We start from the raw sequence: 18,078 nt of genomic DNA, 5'->3' as shown, positions 1-18,078 counted from the left end.
ATACCTTTATCTCTCTGACCTTCCCTGGATTAGACCTGGGCCATATTTATGGAGGGTTAGGACACTTCTCTTCTTTCTTTCAGAGTCTGCTTGATATGAGAGTTCCAATTGCACACAGAAGGATTTGCTCTTTTCTGGGTGAAAAGCGCCCTGTGCTTCTTCCAGTGCTAACTGTACTTCCAACTTTCATTGTTGGAGTTGTTGCTTCTTCTTAACTTCTTTACTGGCTTGATCATCCAGATATGAAACCTCCTCTGTCAGGTTTCTACTCTTTCTTTCCACAGTCTCTATAATGCTCAGGGTCTCCTCATAGTCCTCTTTCCATTTACACACTTCTGAGATGAAACTCCAGGTCTCCTGGCGTGAGACTTCTAGCTTTAGGTTGAGGGAGTGAAGCACCTTCTGAGGGACTTCAAGATTGGTACTAAGACTGCGGACATCTTTTTAAGATACTGTCAGCTCCACCGCTAGACTGTGAAATTCCTTTTTAGAGATTTCCAGTTCGGCGACTGCTGATCTCCTGGTGTGAGCATCCATGTGGAGTGTGTGAACCTCATTCTGGAAGATGTCCACATCTGTCCTGAGACTGCTGACCTCCTGGCTAGATCCCTCCAGCTCTGTACTGAGAGCCTGAATATCTTTCCGAAAGACCTGCTACTCAGTACTGAAACTTTGAAACTCTTTCTGGGGAACTGGCAGCTGGTCAAGGGTTCATCACTAACTTGGTTCAGCTCCACTTCCCTGGTATGTTTGTTGAGGGTTTCTTCCTATCAGGACTGGAGAGGCGCTTTTTCAAGGTACACGACCTCTGCCTTGGGCCCTCTGGGGATTCTGTCATTCCAAGGACGAATCCTCCATTTGCTCTAGATGGATCTCCTCAGGATCTGCGGGCATGTTTGACCCTTCCACATTAAGCGGAGAACCTTGTTTCTTTTTCCAACGTTTTGCTTTGGATGACTCTCTCTCATCAGGGATACTGGGGTCTCCTTCTTTGTTTGAAACTTCATCTGTTTCACAGCATCCACCATGCTTTTCTTGCAGTTGCATTAGCTGGTGGAAATATTCAGTGTTCAGCTGTTTCCACTCTTGCTGCCACCAATCATGTTCACGGTCATAGAGACCTGTCTTTTCGGTGCGTACAGAGTTCAGGCAGCTCCACATTTTGCCCTCCATTTGGCGTTATCAGGTGTATTCTTTCCTCTGACCTCTGGAGGTGCTATAGCAGTTATTTTCTCCTTATATGCTAGATCCCCAGCTGGTAGTCCTATAGGTGGGCAGACTTCTCTTACAGGCGTTTCTGTGGACTTTTGTTTAAGTGCCCATTTTTAAAGCCCATGGGTTGTTTTTTTTCTTCACACACGTGGTGGGGGAGACTTTGGCCACACAGTCGATACCTTGTGTGGGTACCTATCTGTCGTAGCCCCCCCCCCCCCCACTCAGACTGTGGCATTGTGGGTTTCTCCAGTGCAGTGTTGCTTTTCTGCCTAGATGTGTGGCCCTTTAATTCTAGTCACTTCTGGACGTGATTCCTTTGTTCCTGGTTTTGTTGCTCAAGCTCCAGGCAGTTTGTGCAGCACACCTTTAAACCTGCTTGATGAGCCAGGTAGAGACTGGCTAATTGATTCTGGCTGCCATTAACCAGCTCCTTGCTGGACTCATTAGCTACAGACCAGGCTCTAGGCGTCCTGTCACAGATACTGTACCTTGACTTTTAAGTCTATTAATTTGCTAAAACAATGGCATAGAAGTTCAACAAGAACAGAAATTGGGTGATTTTGTCCATTAGTAAGTTATATTTACTTACAAAAGAAGCCACATTTTAGGTGATATGTTTACACATATACAATTTCCCCTTGTCCAAAAATTGGAATGGTTCGATACCCACAAAAGGCAGTTTTAAACGTGACCATCAGTGTATACAAACACGTCTATGGTTCCCTCATCTCTACACAAGTAAACAGATTAACATTAAGCAGTTTATAAATTCCACTCATCAGCTTGTTTATTTATTGTCATGCCTGCGTGTTCAATTCTATGTAGGATGTACCAATAACACTAGTCAGCAATGTGAAATCTACAGTAAGTACATTAAATGATAAACAAAAATGCAGTGCATTATTTTTTCTACCCAATAAGACTGTGTTGCACTTTAAAAAAATTATACTTAGTTTTAAAGGAGGAAACCCTCTTATATACCTATTGTAAAGGGAACTGTTCTGTATCCAATATATTACAGCAGCAGATATGTCATATTGAGAACACGATTTCCCCTAGAAAAACGAGAACGGTTATTATGGCGTGCCAGACCCCATGACATAGTAGCTACGTCCAAAGGGTCAAACGCACTACACCAATTTTTATTCAAACATTCTTAATATATTGACGCATAGAGGTGCAACACTTTGCATCAATTTTATTCCAAAATTGCCTTAGTACATAGAACCTACAGTACATTCTTTAGCACGTAGAGTGTTCACCTTTTTTTCATTTTTGTAGTACAGTATACTGTATACAGTACTTTTTATTGGAAATCTTGCATCCATATATCTTGTTCTGTACATACAATGAAGACAGCGTTGTTTCCATGTTCATAATGATGTAAGTTTCACATTTTTTTATATTTTAAAGTATTGAACTAGAGATTGTTAACGTTTGCAAACACATCAGTGTTGAACAATAAAAATAAAATAAACGACATAATGCAAAGCATTTCCAGTTGATATTTTGTCAATCATGCCAGTTATTTGAGCTCTTGTATTCATCTTTGTATTCCTTTTCCTTTATAAAATGCATTGGTGTTTGTTTAACCCATTCATCACCTTGTGTGGTCTAGCACCTCTGTTCATACACCCTCAGTTAAGTTGATTGTCCTACAGTATACCATTCCTAGACAAGAAATGTAACCTTATTGATCTTCCTTATGTCTTATCTGTATCCTCTAAGGTAGGGGTGTCAACTCCAGTCCTCAACCCCCCCCCCCCCAACAGGTCAGGTTTTCAGGACATCCGAGCTTCAGCACAGGTGGCTTAAACGGAGGCTCAGTCGAAGAAGGAACTGACTGAGCCACCCGTGCTGATGCAGGGACCGATTGAGCCACCTGTGCTGATGCAGGGACTGATTGAACCACCTGTGCTGAAGCAGGAACTGATTGAGCCACTTGTGCTGAAGCAGGAACTGACTGAGCCACCTGTGCTGATGCAGGGACTGATTGAGCCACCTGTGCTGGATTTCAGAAAGGGTCAGTTCTGACAAGAAAAATTCACGATTAGAAGTGTCCTTTATCACGTCCCCTGAATTGGCAGTACTGCCTTACCAGTTGATGGGCTGTTTTAAAAGTTTCTCTTGTGAGTGCAGCGAAATGTTGTATTTCCATACTGTACCATTTACATCAAATTATTACACTATTAGGTGTCCTCTGTGCTCGTGTCTTTATAGTTTTGTTTAGCCTCTCCATGCTGTGAAGCGGTCTTCCATTGCCCAGGAAGATTCAAATAAATGTAAATAAGAGGTGCAAGCTATCGGTTCTCCTGAGTCCACCCACTGAAACAGACCTCATATCTTTTTTTCAATGACAGTACTCATGTGCAACGAAAGAGGTAAAGGGGAAGAAGAACAATTGACTGATAATTTTTGGGCTATGTATCTCTAATATTAACTTCAACTGGGTTCCTCTTTAAACTAAAAATGTTCACACATTTAAACTTCAACAGTAGCTGTAACAAATCGTTGAATATGAACTGATAGGAATAGAAAGTGCTGAGAAGGGAATGAAAGAGGTTCACCGAAGGAAGGTTGTACCTGCTATTTCTTCTATGGTGTTTGCCCGCATGTCAAGCTGAACTGTTCCATTGATGATGCAACTTCTTAGTTCAAAGAGGCTGTGTAAGGAAAGTGTGGCTACATAGGGCTTACTCCAGCGTTCTCCTCCATCTTCAACATCTTCCTCAAACTTTAACCACCTGGAGAGATTCAAAGTCAATATCAAATGCATAATATTATCATGGTCTCAATGCGTTTTTTTTATAGAAAATGTAGCAAAAAAAAATCATATACCAAAAATAAAAATCTATTTCTATGCATTACTGAGTTATATATAAACTCACATTCTATATACAGTACTCTTTCATGCGTCACAGTGGACTAAATTTTTTGTTGACTTATAGACATTGCAATTCAAATTGACCATTAAGAGTTGATGTCTTCATTAAACTCTATAATGAAAAAAGGTATTGAATTTAAGTAACTGAGACTATGGGGCTTATTCCCTAAACCTCGATAAGTGGCTTATAGCACTATAAATGCCCTTATAAGGCGATATTGCCTGTGTTGCTATTCACAAAGCTCAGATAACAGGGCAATATCGCACTAAAAAGGCTTTTTATAGTACTATAACACTTTTTTAAAAAGCCATACAATAAGCCAGAAAATGCCAGAAATCGTTTTTTGTTTTTTTGCCAGAAACTGCAATTCACTAAGCAGTGATAAGCATATACAGTAGTACTATAAAAACTTGCAATGTTTTTCAGCTGGCACTAAAGGCATTGCAAGATGGACAAAAGCAGTTTTACTGCATATAATTGGTACCGGAGGCTGGCGGGGACCGCTAGATATCCCGTGTGTTCCCGCAGGCCCTCGCATCTCCGGGGTGGTCACGCGGGTTCCCAGGGGTACCCACATCTCCAGGAATTCCAGCATACCTGGGGTTCCCGGGGCCCCCACAGGTCTCCAGGGGTCCCCGCCGACCTCTGGTATCAATCCTGTGCAATAAAAATTAAATTGCAGCCTGTTTCATTACCTTAGCGGCTAACCGCTAAGGTAATAAAAGGGTTACATAGCAGGCTCTGCATAGTTGTTGGTATAGGAGGGTGGGTGAAGCATGCAGTTGCCCCAGGGTGGGTGTTTAGGCCTTCCGGAGGGTGGCAGTAGAAGTTAACCCCTAATTACTGTAGCGGTTACAACCGCTATGGTAATGAAGGGGTTAAACCATCGCGCTACCCTCCTGCAAGGCCTAAACACCAACCTGGGGTAACTACCACCTTCACCCACCCCCTTTACCAACGACACCACACAGGAATGGGTAAAAGCCGAAGATGGCTAACAGCGCTTTTCCCCATTCAAAAGAACATTACAGTGCAATACAATAAAATCAATACCACCCCTCTCCAACTCCTACACATACAGTACAGTAATGGTCAAAATTACTATTATCCAGATATGGATAATAGCGCATTTGCCTATTAATAAAACCAGCCAGCATAAAGTAAATAAAAGTTCTACTTACCCCTGTCTCACCATCCTTGTCCTCAGTGGGCAGCAACATTACAATAGAAAACAAACTAATGGCCACTAACCCCTTAATCACCTTAGCGGTTAGTAACCGCTGCAGTAATTAAGGGGTTAACCTCCCTCCCAGCTACCCACCCGGGAGGCCTAACAACCCTTCCCGGGACAACTACCTCACCCACCTCCCCTGCTAAACATTGATTGGCACAGTGTTAAAGCATGCCCATATAATATGGCAATAAATGGGTACGCTAAAAAAACAGGCAGAAAATAAAACACATTACATTTTTTTATTTTTTTTTAGAAAAGCCAATAAACCAATTGATTGGCACAGTGGTACACCATGCCCATAAAATATCAGTAGGCAACCTAAAAAAAAAAAGCAAGCACCAAAAATACAATACATTATGATTAAATAAAAACAAACATTTGAAAACAAATGTATTGCTTGTCACTGTGCATATCTATACACTTAGGGGCATAGATAAGCACATTGGCAGTCAATGGGCAACCTAAAAAAAAAATACAATAAAAATACCAAAAATACAAAAATAACATACAATCATTGTTTTTCTTACCTTTCATGTCTTCACCCTCCGATTCCAACTGCTGCAGCAACCTTTTGATCCTCAACGCAATGCTCCTCAACAGTCGATGGTCTTCTGGTAAGTTCTTTTCTTCTTTCTTCAGTCTTCTCTTCTTTACATGTAATCCAATCCAATAGGTGTGGCTTCAAATGAGACGGGACAGGCCTTATATAAGGCCTGTGACATCACATTTAAGTGTCAAATGGTACACCCACAATCCGATTGGCTGATGTACCTTTTGACAGATTTTTTTTAAAGGATGTGACATCATTAAAAGGGAAGGAAGCCAGCCAATAAGGAAGGATATGCATCCCTCACTTTAAGACGACTACATTAAAAAAATGGCTGCAATCACGTTACTCCAAACAATCGGATTGGAAGATATTGCATGTGAGGCATCATATGGTACACCCGCAATCTTATTGGTTGCAGTACCATGTGACAGCTTCCATTTTTTTTTTCAAAGGATGTGACGTCATCTTAAAGGGAGGGACATCACATCCTTTTAAAAAAATGGAACCTGTCATATGGAAATACAAACAATCAGATTGGGGGTGTACCATGTGATGCCTCACATGGTATATCTCCCAATCCAATTGGTTGGAGTAACATGTGATGGCAGCCATTTGTTTTGGTTATGTCATCTTAAAGGGAGGGAAGCATAGCCTTCCTGATTGACTGACTGGCTTCCCGACCTTTATATGATGTCACATCATTTTTTTTTTTAAAGGATTATCTGTCACATTGTACACCAGCCAATAGGATTGGGGGTGTGCCATTTGACACTCAAATGTGACACCACAGGCCTTATATAAGGCCTGTCCCATCTCAGTTGAAGCCAAGAAGAAGATGGGACAACATCTGCCCATTGGATTGGATTACAAGTAAAGAAGAAAAGAAAGAAGAAAATAACTTACCAGAAGACCATCGGCTGTTGAGGAGCATTGTGTCAAGGATCAAGAGGTTCCTGCAACATTCGGAATCGTAGGTTGAAAACATCAAAGGTAAGAAAAACATTGATTGTATGTTATTTTTGGTATTTTTATTGTATTTAGTTTTCTTTTTAAGGTTGCCCATTGACTGCCTATGTGTTGGCCCCTTTCGGGCTATAGATAAGCACAGTGAAAAACAATTCATTTTTGGCAAATATATATTTTTATTTAATTGTTATGTTTCGTATTTTTGGTGCGTGTTTTTATTTAATTGTTTTGTATTTTTGGGGCTTGTTTTCATTTAATTGTTTGTATTTTTGGGGCTTGTTTTTATTTAATTATTTTGGATTTTTGGGGCTTGTTTTTATTGAATTATTTTGGATTTTTGTGGATTGTTTTTTTTAGGTTGCCCATTGACAGCCATAGTGGCATGCCAAGCCCATATTATATGGGCATGTTGTACCACTGTGCCAATCAATGGATTAATTGGCAAATGCTTGTTTGATTTAAATGTAATGTGTTTTATTTTGTGCCTGTTTTTTTTTTTTTTTTTTTTTAGATTACCCATTCAATGACAGTGTGGCAATCCATACCCATATTGGGGATATGGTTTAACACTGTGCCAATCAACGGGTAGAAGGGGGGAGGGTGGTCAGGCCGCCCGGTTGGTTAGCGGGGGAGGGGGGTTAACCCTTTAATTCCTTTAGCGGTTACTAATGTGATTAAGGTTCGCTAATGTGATTAAGGGGTTAGTGGTGATTAGTTTTTTTTTTAATGTAATGTTGCTGCCCATGGAGGACGGTGATGAGAACAAGGAGGAAGACGAGGACAGCCTTCATCCTGGCAGGGGTTAGTAACTTTTAACTTTAATTTACTTTATGCTGGCTGGTTTTATTTTTAATGGGCAAATGCACTATTATCTATATCTGGATAATAATACTTTTGCCTATTACTGTAATGTATGTGTTAGGGGGTGGGGGAGTTGGTGGGGGTACAGGTGGAGAGCTTGTGGGTTGTTTATTAGTAGGTATTTTAATGTTTATTAGGGGTAGAGGGGGTGAGTGAAGGTGGTTCTTTGCCCAGGGTGTGTGTAAGGCCTACCGTGTGGGTAGCACGGAGAGGTAACGGGAGGGGTTACCACCACTATGGTAGTCAAGGGGTAACTCCTCCCACATCCTTCCTCGTAGGCCTAACCACCCACCCAGGGCCAAGAACCCCCTTCACTCACCCTCTCTACCCCCAATAAACCAGCTAATGTGCCCTAACCCCTTCATTGCCTTAGTGATTTTTAATAATAGTGTACGGGAGCAGAGAGTCTCCTGAGTCTCCCGAGTTACAGGCCCCGGGCTGGGGTGCCGGTATCACCGCAATGTTTACATCGTCCGTGTCACCTGACCGGGAGATTTAAATGCACAGGAGATACCGGCATCCCATACGGGGGCCTGTAACTCGGGAAGCAGGGGGTCCCTGAGTGTGGTTCAGCTCAGGAGACCCCCTGCTCCCATACACTATTATTAAGAATCACATTAAAGCAGCTAGCCGCTATGGTAATTAAGTTTTTATTTTATTTTTAATAGTGTATGGGAGCAAGGGGTCTCCTGAGCTGAACCGCATTAATTTCAGCCTCAGGGAAACCTTACTACCCGAGATACCGGCACCCCATACCGGGGCCTGCAGTATTTAAATCCCCTGGTCACGTAGCCCGTGACGCGGAGGATTTAAAAATGGTGGGGATACCGGCACCACATACCAGGGCCTGTATCTAGGGATGCAGGGGGTCCCCGAGGCTGAAATCAATGCAGTTCAGATCAGGAGACCCCCTGCTCTCCCGTACACTATTATTAAAATGAATATTTAAACTGCACGATCGCCTGTAAGAGCCGTGCATGGAGATGCAGTGTCTCCGTGCAGATCTTCCAGGTTGCTGTTTCAACAAAAAGTTTCAGTGTGATAGGACTTGGAAAAAAAAAGTAGTGCGATCTTGCATTTTTTGAACACACTTTAAAAAAAATTGTGTTTTTTCTTAGTGAATACTGTTTTGACACACGTTTTATAGTGCAGTAAAACAATGCAAACTCGCTCGCCAATGCACTGATTTTATCGAGGTTTAGTGAATAGGCCCCTATGATTCCTCACGATCTTCTAACTTTAGGCAGGTCACGCTCTCTATTCTCTAGGTACCAACAATTAGATTCTTAGCTCTTCTATGTGAAACAACATTTGTACGCCCGTGCTCCATTAACAAAAATATACGAATATAAATGTGTAATACTTTCCTCCTGTGCATCTCAGCATCCTTCTTCCGTGCTGAACATTCTAAGGACATTTCTGCTTTGTCATGTAAGATGAATGGCCTTTTCCAAGTAACTAACAATAAAAGTACTGAAGCAAAGATGCTGCTGTTTTAGCCATGAGTCATTGTTGTGCCTGTCAGATCGACACATGTTTTGGAGCAAAGATTACATATCACAACCCAATGAAATCATGAGGAGAACCACTATTTAGTGTTTAACAAACCAAGTAAACCTGGAGAAGGATCTTGCTATTAGCCGTCAACAGATAGATCTCAAAGATTCTTTCACAATATATGAAAGATAAACAGCTTGCCAAGAGAAAAACAAGCAAAACATGGATAGAGATAAAAGCTCTATGGACTATTTTACTGTATCTTTACACGTATGGATTATCTGATATTTTAAGATGACAGTTTTTAGGATCTCTAAATAAACGGACTGGAACATACCTTACAAAAGATGTTGGAGCTTTGCACCTACAACTATCAGAGAGCCAATAAGGCAATTTTCTACATGCAAATGGTAAGGATCCATGAGGCGCCGCACAGTCTGCGCAAAACTTAGCCTCCATACATCCAGATACCAGCATCGCTACCAAACCTCACCCTGGAGCCTGTTATCATCATAGGAGAACGCACGCAGCCCGCGTGGACCTAAATGCCAACTCAGTTGATGTGATGACGTCATTAGCGCACAAAGCGCGCACACGGCGCGCATGCAGCACGCACCTGTATCACATTAATAATATCCTCAGGAAGACTCCGCACACCTGCCTCCTGCAGCGGAGCTTCCTATCAGAACCTACTCAGTGACACGCCTCCTGCTGTGATTCATCACAGCTTCCTGTAAATACTCAGCAGAGCCAGAGACTCATCGGCTGAGCATAATCTCTGTTTGTGCGTGTGCCTCTCCACAGTCTGTTCTGTTGCAGCCTTGTCTGCCTTGCCTTGTTACCTGACCCTGCTTGCCTTCGGACTCCGCTATTCTCCTCTCCTGACCCGGCTTCGTTTGACCATCCGCATCTCTCCATCCCTGAACTTGGCTTACTCTCAACGATCCGCATCTCTCCAATCCTGACCTCGGCTAAAGCACCCACAACGATCCGTACCCCTCCACTACTGACCCCGGCAAGTATCATGGCCATTCTCACCTCTACTACCCTGACCCGGCTACCTCGACTACTCTACACTCCAGACGCGCTCACGCAGCTGTGGGTTGGCATTATATATATTACCCCAGCTCAGCATCTTGTTTGTGGTGAGCACACCGTCACACAAACATTTAATATTTTATTGTGACAAACTGTTTTTTATGACCTGTTATTTACCTGATATTAATCTCAACACAATGATAAAATACAAGTGCTCTAATATTTTAATACAAAACCATGGCAACAGCATACCCATCACACGTGGTTTCAAACCTTTAAAAAGTACAGAACTGGACATTTCAGGGGATACTGGGGAGGTTTAGGGGAGTCGACATATAAATGACCATGCTTCTTAGTTTTTGACAACATTTCCCTAATATATAATCTTGCTGCAAAATAGGATAGGTTAGGATAGGATAAGAAACTAAAGAGCCAGATAGTCACACGAATACTTATTCTGTATTATTGAGTTATACAGATGTAGCCAGATTGACCTTCTCTAGAGCTGCAGCAAAAAAAGGAAAACAGTGCAGCGCTGAGCAATGTACAAGTCGTGGTTCTTTGTGGGGGGGGGGGGGTCTATTCTCTGCTATCGGACGCCCCCACCAAGTTAATCCCAGAGGCTACATCTGTACAGCTTTACATTTTGTAGTGAAATATTGGCACTAAGCCTGAAAATGGGCCTTCCATTACATTACATTAGGGGTATTTAGTATGGATGTGGGAACCTGTGCTGGTTTGCTTTACAGATATTGAAAGTAATTCACAAAACATTTGAGTAAATGATATTTGTTAATTCACAATCAATGTAAAGACCCCCCCCCCCACCCCCCCCCAAAACAACAACATTTTAAGTGAAATGTTTCTGAATTTAGGTGTTAAAGTGGGTTTCTGGGTAAAATATTGGGTTTAGCAGTTTGGCAATTTTTGGTATGTAAGTTTTGACATAAGTTTGATATTTTGGCCATTTATTTTTCCATTTTTGCAGATGTCAACAATTCAAGACAAATATTTTGCTTGTGTTTAATATGTAATGTTACTCTAACTACTTCATCTCTCTGAATCAATTGTTAGATTTAAAATCATGTCATTAATTTTTGGAGAGGATATTCTTTCCGGAAACCTTCCCCTTTGTAGTCTTTTTATCTACACCTTGGTAGGGTGTCCAGTGAGAATATTGCCTCTGTTCCATCCCCTCTTATCTCATCTCTCCATGGATAAGACTGGAGATCAGGTTCCCCGGGTTTATCTCCCCCAGGGTGGCCCGCTACATGGTAGTAACTTGCAGTGCGAGCCAAGGCGGCTTGATCACAGCTGGACAAGCAGAAGAAAATCACACCAAATTTGAAAAGTGTGCCTTCCTGCATCAGACGCAGAGAAGCCATGAAGCCATACAGGAAAACAAAGCCTTAAAAAAATGGTGTTGGATCAAGGACTGGGCCATGTAAGTTGCTTTTTATGCTTTTCCTGTGAATGGCACTACATTTTACACCTCCTTCCCATGTGGAAAATTCCCATGTGGCAAAATAACTGGGGGGACGGGGGGGGGGGGGGGTTTGGAGGGGAGGTTGTCTCTAATTTTCTTAACTATAGTTTATTTAAATGTTATTATTGTCCTTCCCTACCAATTGAAGAGGGTAAAGGAGTAAGAATTGATACTGTGTAAAGGTTTCGACAATGCACCCTGTTCAGTTTCCAGATGCAGTAAGATTGACTGTTTTTGGCACCGGGGCAAGCCACGGGACCACAACCACCACTCCCCCAGTGCTGGAAGATTATCGTTACTGGGGGTTCGATTCGGAAGCATGGAAAATGACTGGGACTCACGACCATTCAGATATTGCTAAAGACGCTAAAACAAGTGATGTGTCGACTAGTGTGAAGTTTAAGAAATGCTCTAAAACAATGAAGCATAGTCAGTGTATGCTGTCTTGAGAAGTGTTACCGGGTGACTCTGCAGGTAAAAAATGCAGAAATTGTATTCAAAACTTTCAGGCAAAAGGTCCACATGTTACTGAATTTCTCAGCTCATTACAAGAGGCATTTGATTCAGTTAATTGAGGATCTTCCAGTATGTTCCAAAAAAGGACATTTAGTGTGCTCGAGAAGTAAAAGGAGAGGAGGAAATTAGACACTTTTGAAATGTATAGGAAACTCCATTGATAAGTTAATTCAGTTAATGAACTCTGCATTTGGAAAAAGAGGACAAAACGGTAGAATTTCAACACAGCATACTGTATGTTGTTTGGTGTACAGCCGGGACAGCAAGACAGTTCGATTTTCACCATTCAGCCAAAACTTTGACGGAGTGAAATAGTGGGTGACACCAAAAAAAAAGAAAGTTTTCACCACTCAATGGTTTAATATGCAGTATCGTTTTCCGAAAGAATACTCAAAGAATTGGGATTATTCTCCAAATACAGATTCTCTGGTGGTCTGCAAGAGGGAAAGATATGAACTTCAGACTATTTCTGGTCCCAAAGCCGCATAGGGAGTTCAGAGCAGTTTTAATGTACCTGAACAATTAGAAAATAAGACATTCAAGAAGGGGTCTGCAAAAAAAAAGTAATAAGCGCCTTGGGATTTCCCTGTGGCCCAGAGATGAATATTTGCACATACCAATTTGATGGGTCCAGCAAAATTCACAATAATCACAGATAATTATCCAGTATCAATTGCTTCTGTTTGACCTTGCCACATCAGCAAGGACATTCACAAAAGTTATAGTGGTACTGTAGTAGCGACAAAGTTAAGGCATACTGTAGCTGTATTCTCATATTTGAGCAATTGGCTCATCAGAGAAGAATCTTTAGAAACCCCAAAAATCATGTATCGCAGGTACTAGTGATACTGCAAGAACATGGATGGATAATAAATTGTTAAAAAAAAAGCCATATTCACCCTGTCCAAAATCAATTCTAAGCTCAATCAGGTTGTTCGTTCATTCCCCAAGAAGGAAGGAATACACTGGCATGCTTTGCGAAATCAGTCAAGAAGGCAAAAAAGATAACGGCCTTCATGTGCATGAGACATTTGGGAATAATGTTGACAGTCTTAGACACTGTCCTGTGGGCAAGATTTAGAAATAAGAATTTCTATGCCTTTTTATGATTATGGTACTCAAGACATACAATCAATTTGTCCTTTGAATTAAGTTTGTCCTTTTTTGTGGTGCGAACATATTCCACGTTTATTTTGAGAATATGGTGGTGTTTTATTTAAAGAATCAGGGCAGCACGTAGAGTTGGTCAGTCATTAAAGAAGCAGCAAGAATTCTCTTTTGGGCAGAGCAAACTCTGGAAGCCCTTACAGCAATTTATATTCCTGGAGTAGAGGACATGACTGTAAACCTTTAGAGTCATTAGCAACTCTCTCTGGGGAGTGGGAACTCAAACACAGACATTTTCGAGGATATATGCAGTCTGTGGGGGATGCCAAAAATAGAAAGTTTAGCTCCTGACTCATTTGCAAGCAAATATGAACATTGTTCAAAAGACAGATGCGGTGGCATTTACAAGAAAATTACATCTGGGGAATTCCAATGAATGAGCTCCAGAACAGAACCAATTCTAATACCATCCTAGCCCCTGGCCCTAGTTTTAAATATTTGGGCATATGGTTTGACTCCAATTTAACATTTGGGTTTCACATTGATACCCTGACATCCAAAAACTATGCCAAACTAGAGGTACTTTATAGGAACAAAACCTCCCTAAGTCTGCTGGCCAGAAAGCGCATTGCATAGCAGATGCTGATGCCAATTATAGACAATGGGAACATAGTATATGGCATGGCACCCCAAACTAAACTTAGCAAACTTAATACCCTCTACAATTCAATATGCCGCTTTGTCCTCCAATGCAACTACAATATACATCACTGCCAAATGTTCAAAGAACTACTGTAGATTGGCCATCACTTGAGTCTAGGCGCAAAGTTCATCTTTCCTGTCTTGCCTTCAAATACTTTCTGGGAAAGCTACCCGCCTATCTGAACAAGCTCCTCACCCCTACTACATGCAGCACTTATCATCTGAGATCTGACTCCAAAAGACTGTTCATGGTTCCACGGTTCAACAAAGTATCCGTCCGCTCCTCCTCCTCCTACCGTGCACCCCACAACTGGAACTATCTACCGGAGACTCTCACAGCCGCCACCAGTCTCAGTTCTTTCTAAACTAAATCTGTCTCGCATTTTAATCTGGTCTGTAATTGTTACATACGCCTATAATATATATTATCTTTAACTGTGCATGCAATGCCTTGTATATAATGTATAACCCTGTTCACTTAATTTAACTATGTATTTGTAACCAGATATTTGTCATCATAGTTCTGTGCCCAGGGCATACTTGAAAATTGAGAGGTAACACTCAATGTAGGTGAAGAGCCCGGACGTACAGGCTACAGAGAGCACAACCCAAGAAGCAAAAAACAGGAACCAGACCGAAGTGCCAGCAAAAAAAGGTAGGTTTATTTTTAACAGGAATCATCCACAACATCGCAGTTGTACACGGACAGTCCTCTTACGCGTTTCGTTTACCAGGCATTTTTTGATTAATCGCCTGGTGCACGTAACGCATAAGAGGACTGTCCGTGTACAACTCCGATGTTGTGGATGATTCCTGTTAAAAAATAAACCTACTTTTTTTTGCTGGCCCTTCAGTCTGGTTCCCGTTTTTTGCTTCTTGGGCTGTGCTCTCCGTAGCCTGTTTGTCTGGGCTCTTACATAGTAGTTACATAGTAGTTACATAGTAGACGAGGTTGAAAAAAGACTTCCGCCCATCAAGTTCAACCTATGCTAAATTTAGACAACAGATACTTTATCCTATATCTATACTTATTGATCCAGAGGAAGGCAAACAAAAAACCCCATTAAGGGGAAAAATTAATTCCTTCCTGACTCCAAGAATTGGCAATCGGATTAATCCCTGGATCAACATCCTTCCCACGTATACTTATTTGGTATATCCCTGTATACCTTTCCCATCTAAAAAGATGTCCATCCTTTTTTTTAACAAATCTATTGTATCTGCCATCACAGTCTCCATGGGTAATGAATTCCACATTTTAACTGCCCTTACTGTAAAGAACCCTTTCCTTTGTTGCTGGTGAAATTTCCTTTCCTCCAACCTTAAGGGATGGCCCCGAGTCCTTTGTACTGCCCGTGGGATGAATAGTTCTTTTGAAAGCTCCTTGTATTGTCCCTGAAAATATTTGTATATAGTTATCATATCCCCTCTTAGACGCTTCTTTTCTAATGTAAATAAATGTAATTAAGCTAGCCTCTCCTCATAAGTTAGAATGTCCATCCCCTTTATTAATTTGGTGGCTCTTCTCTGCACTCTCTCTAGTTCCATAATGTCTTTTCTTAGGATTGGTGCCCAAAATTGTACTCCATATTCAAGGTGTGGTCTTACTAATGCTTTGTAAAGGGGCATAATTATGTTTACTTCCCTTCCATCCATTGCCCGTTTGATGCAAGATAAGATCTTGTTTGCCTTTGCAGCTACTGCATGACATTGGGCACTATTGCTAAGCCTGCTGTCTACAAGCACTCCTAAATCCTTCTCCATCAAGGATTCCCCCAATATATCTCCATTTAATTTGTAAGTCGCCTTTTTATTCTTGTATCTCAAATGCATAACCTTACATTTATCTGTATTAAACCTCATCTGCCATTTACCTGCCCACGTTTCCAGTCTCTCCAAGTCCTTCTGAAGAGAAATTACATCCTGCTCTGATTCTATTACCTTACACAATTTAGTGTCATCACCAAAGATGGAGACTTTGCTCTCGATCCCAACCTCAAGGTCATTAATAAACAAGTTAAAAAGCAGGGGTCCCAGTACCGATCCCTGAGGTACTCCACTCACGACTTTAGCCCAACCTGAAAAAGTTCCATTTATGACAACCCTCTGTTGTCTGTCCTTTTAACAGTTTTCAATCCAGGTGCATATATTATTACTGAGTCCAACTTTCTTAATTTTGTACACCAACCTCTTGTGTGAAACCGTATCAAAAGCCTTTGCAAAATCTAAGTAGACCACATCAACGGCATTACCCTGGTCTAGATTCCTACTTACCTCCTCAAAGAAACAAGGTTAGTTTGGCAAAATCTATTCTTCATAAATCCATGCTGACTATTACTAATAATTTTATTTTCCATTAGGTATTCCTGAATATTATCCCGTATTAAACCTTCAAGTAGTTTCCCTACTATTGAAGTCAGGCTTACAGGTCTGTAATTTCCCGGTTGTGATCTAGCTCCCTTTTTAAATATAGGCACCACATCTGCTTTACGCCAATCTTGTGGTACTGAGCCTGTGGAAATGGAGTCCTTGAATATTAAATATAATGGTTTTGCTATTACTGAGCTTAACTCCTTGAGAACTCTTGGATGTATGCCATCGGGGCCAGGTGCCTTATTTAATTAAATTTTTTCAAGTCGCTTATGAACTTCTTCCTCAGTTAACCAATTGTTCATTAATATGGAGGTTGTGGCTTCCTCCTGCGGCACTACTATTGAACTTGATTCTTCCCTGGTAAACACAGAGGCAAAGAATTTGTTTAATACCTCAGCTTTTTCCTTATCTCCAATAATCTGCCTTCCCATCTCACACTGAAAGGGTCCTATATTTTCTTTTCTCATTTTTTTGTTATTACGGTACTTAAAGAATTTTTTAGGGTTGACCTTACTTTCTATTGCTATCCTTTTTTCATTATCCATTTTTGCTAATTTAATTGCCCTTTTGCAATTTTTGTTACAATCCTTATAAATTTGATACGATGTCTCTGTCCCTTCTGACTTAAAGAATCTAAACGCCTTCCTCTTCTTGTCCATTTCCTCCCCTACCTGTTTATTTAGCCACATTGGTTTTGACTTATTTCTTTTATACTTATTACCCAAGGGTATACACTGATAAGTGTGCTTTTCTAACAGTGTTTTAAAGACTGGCCATTTATCTTCTACATTTTTCCCTGCAAAAACATCATCCCATTGTATTACTACTAGATTAGACTTCAGTTTATTAAAATCTGCCTTTCCAAAGTTGAAGGTCTTTGTTGAACCCAAGTAATCTGTTTTTTGATAATTTATTTCAAATGAGACCATGTTATGATCACTGTTACCCAAATGTTCCAGGACTTGAATATTTGTTATCACTTCTACATTGTTTGATATGACCAAATCCAGAACTGCCCCTCTCCTGGTTGGTTCCTCAATAATTTGGATCATATAATTGTCTTTAAGCACCCCCAAAAACCTGTTCCGTTTTGTTGTAACGCTAATCTCATTGCCCCAGTCTATGTCTGGATAATTAAAATCCCCCATTATGCAAACATGACCCAGTTTTGATGCCTTCTCCATTTGCAAAAGTATTTTAGCTTCCTCAATCTCACAGATATTTGGTGGTTTATAGCATATTCCCACAAACATTTTCTTTATACTTATACCTCCACTGCTAATTTCTATCCACAAAGTCTCTACATTTTCATCATTCCCTTCAAAGACATCATCCCTTATAATAGGTTTTAGATCCGGTTTAACATATAAACATGCTCCACCTCCCCTTCTATTTGTTCGATCCTTCCGAAAAAGAGAATAACCCTCTAAATTAACTGTCCAGTCATGAGTTTCATCCCACCATGTTTCAGTAATGCCTATGATATCATACTGCTTCCTTGCAGCTATTAATTCAAGCTCCCCCATTATATCTGTCAGGCTTCTTGCATTAGCAAGCATGCATTTCAGTTTTTTTTCAGCCTGTACTATTATCTTATCTGCTCCTTTCTTTCTGCGCCCACTTTGTTTAGTCTTTAGAAGTTTTCTAG

The 18,078-nt window shown here is 40.9% G+C and overlaps 1 protein-coding gene across 3 annotated transcripts in view; it reads right to left on the bottom strand.

The window, feature by feature from the left end:
- SLC4A8 (solute carrier family 4 member 8) overlaps nucleotides 1-18,078 on the bottom strand; it is a 423,930-nt gene that overhangs the window by 102,686 nt on the left and 303,166 nt on the right. For all 3 annotated transcript variants that reach the window (XM_075591636.1, XM_075591637.1, XM_075591639.1), the window contains one exon: nucleotides 3,799-3,959. In XM_075591636.1, the coding sequence (XP_075447751.1) occupies nucleotides 3,799-3,959 (161 nt within the window). The remainder of the gene's footprint in view (nucleotides 1-3,798; nucleotides 3,960-18,078) is intronic.

Source organism: Ascaphus truei, chromosome 3 (assembly GCF_040206685.1).
Source record: "Ascaphus truei isolate aAscTru1 chromosome 3, aAscTru1.hap1, whole genome shotgun sequence".
NCBI classification, from domain to species: Eukaryota; Metazoa; Chordata; class Amphibia; order Anura; family Ascaphidae; genus Ascaphus; species Ascaphus truei.
Note: the sequence above shows the minus strand (reverse complement) of the source record. Positions and strands in the feature narration are given on the sequence as shown.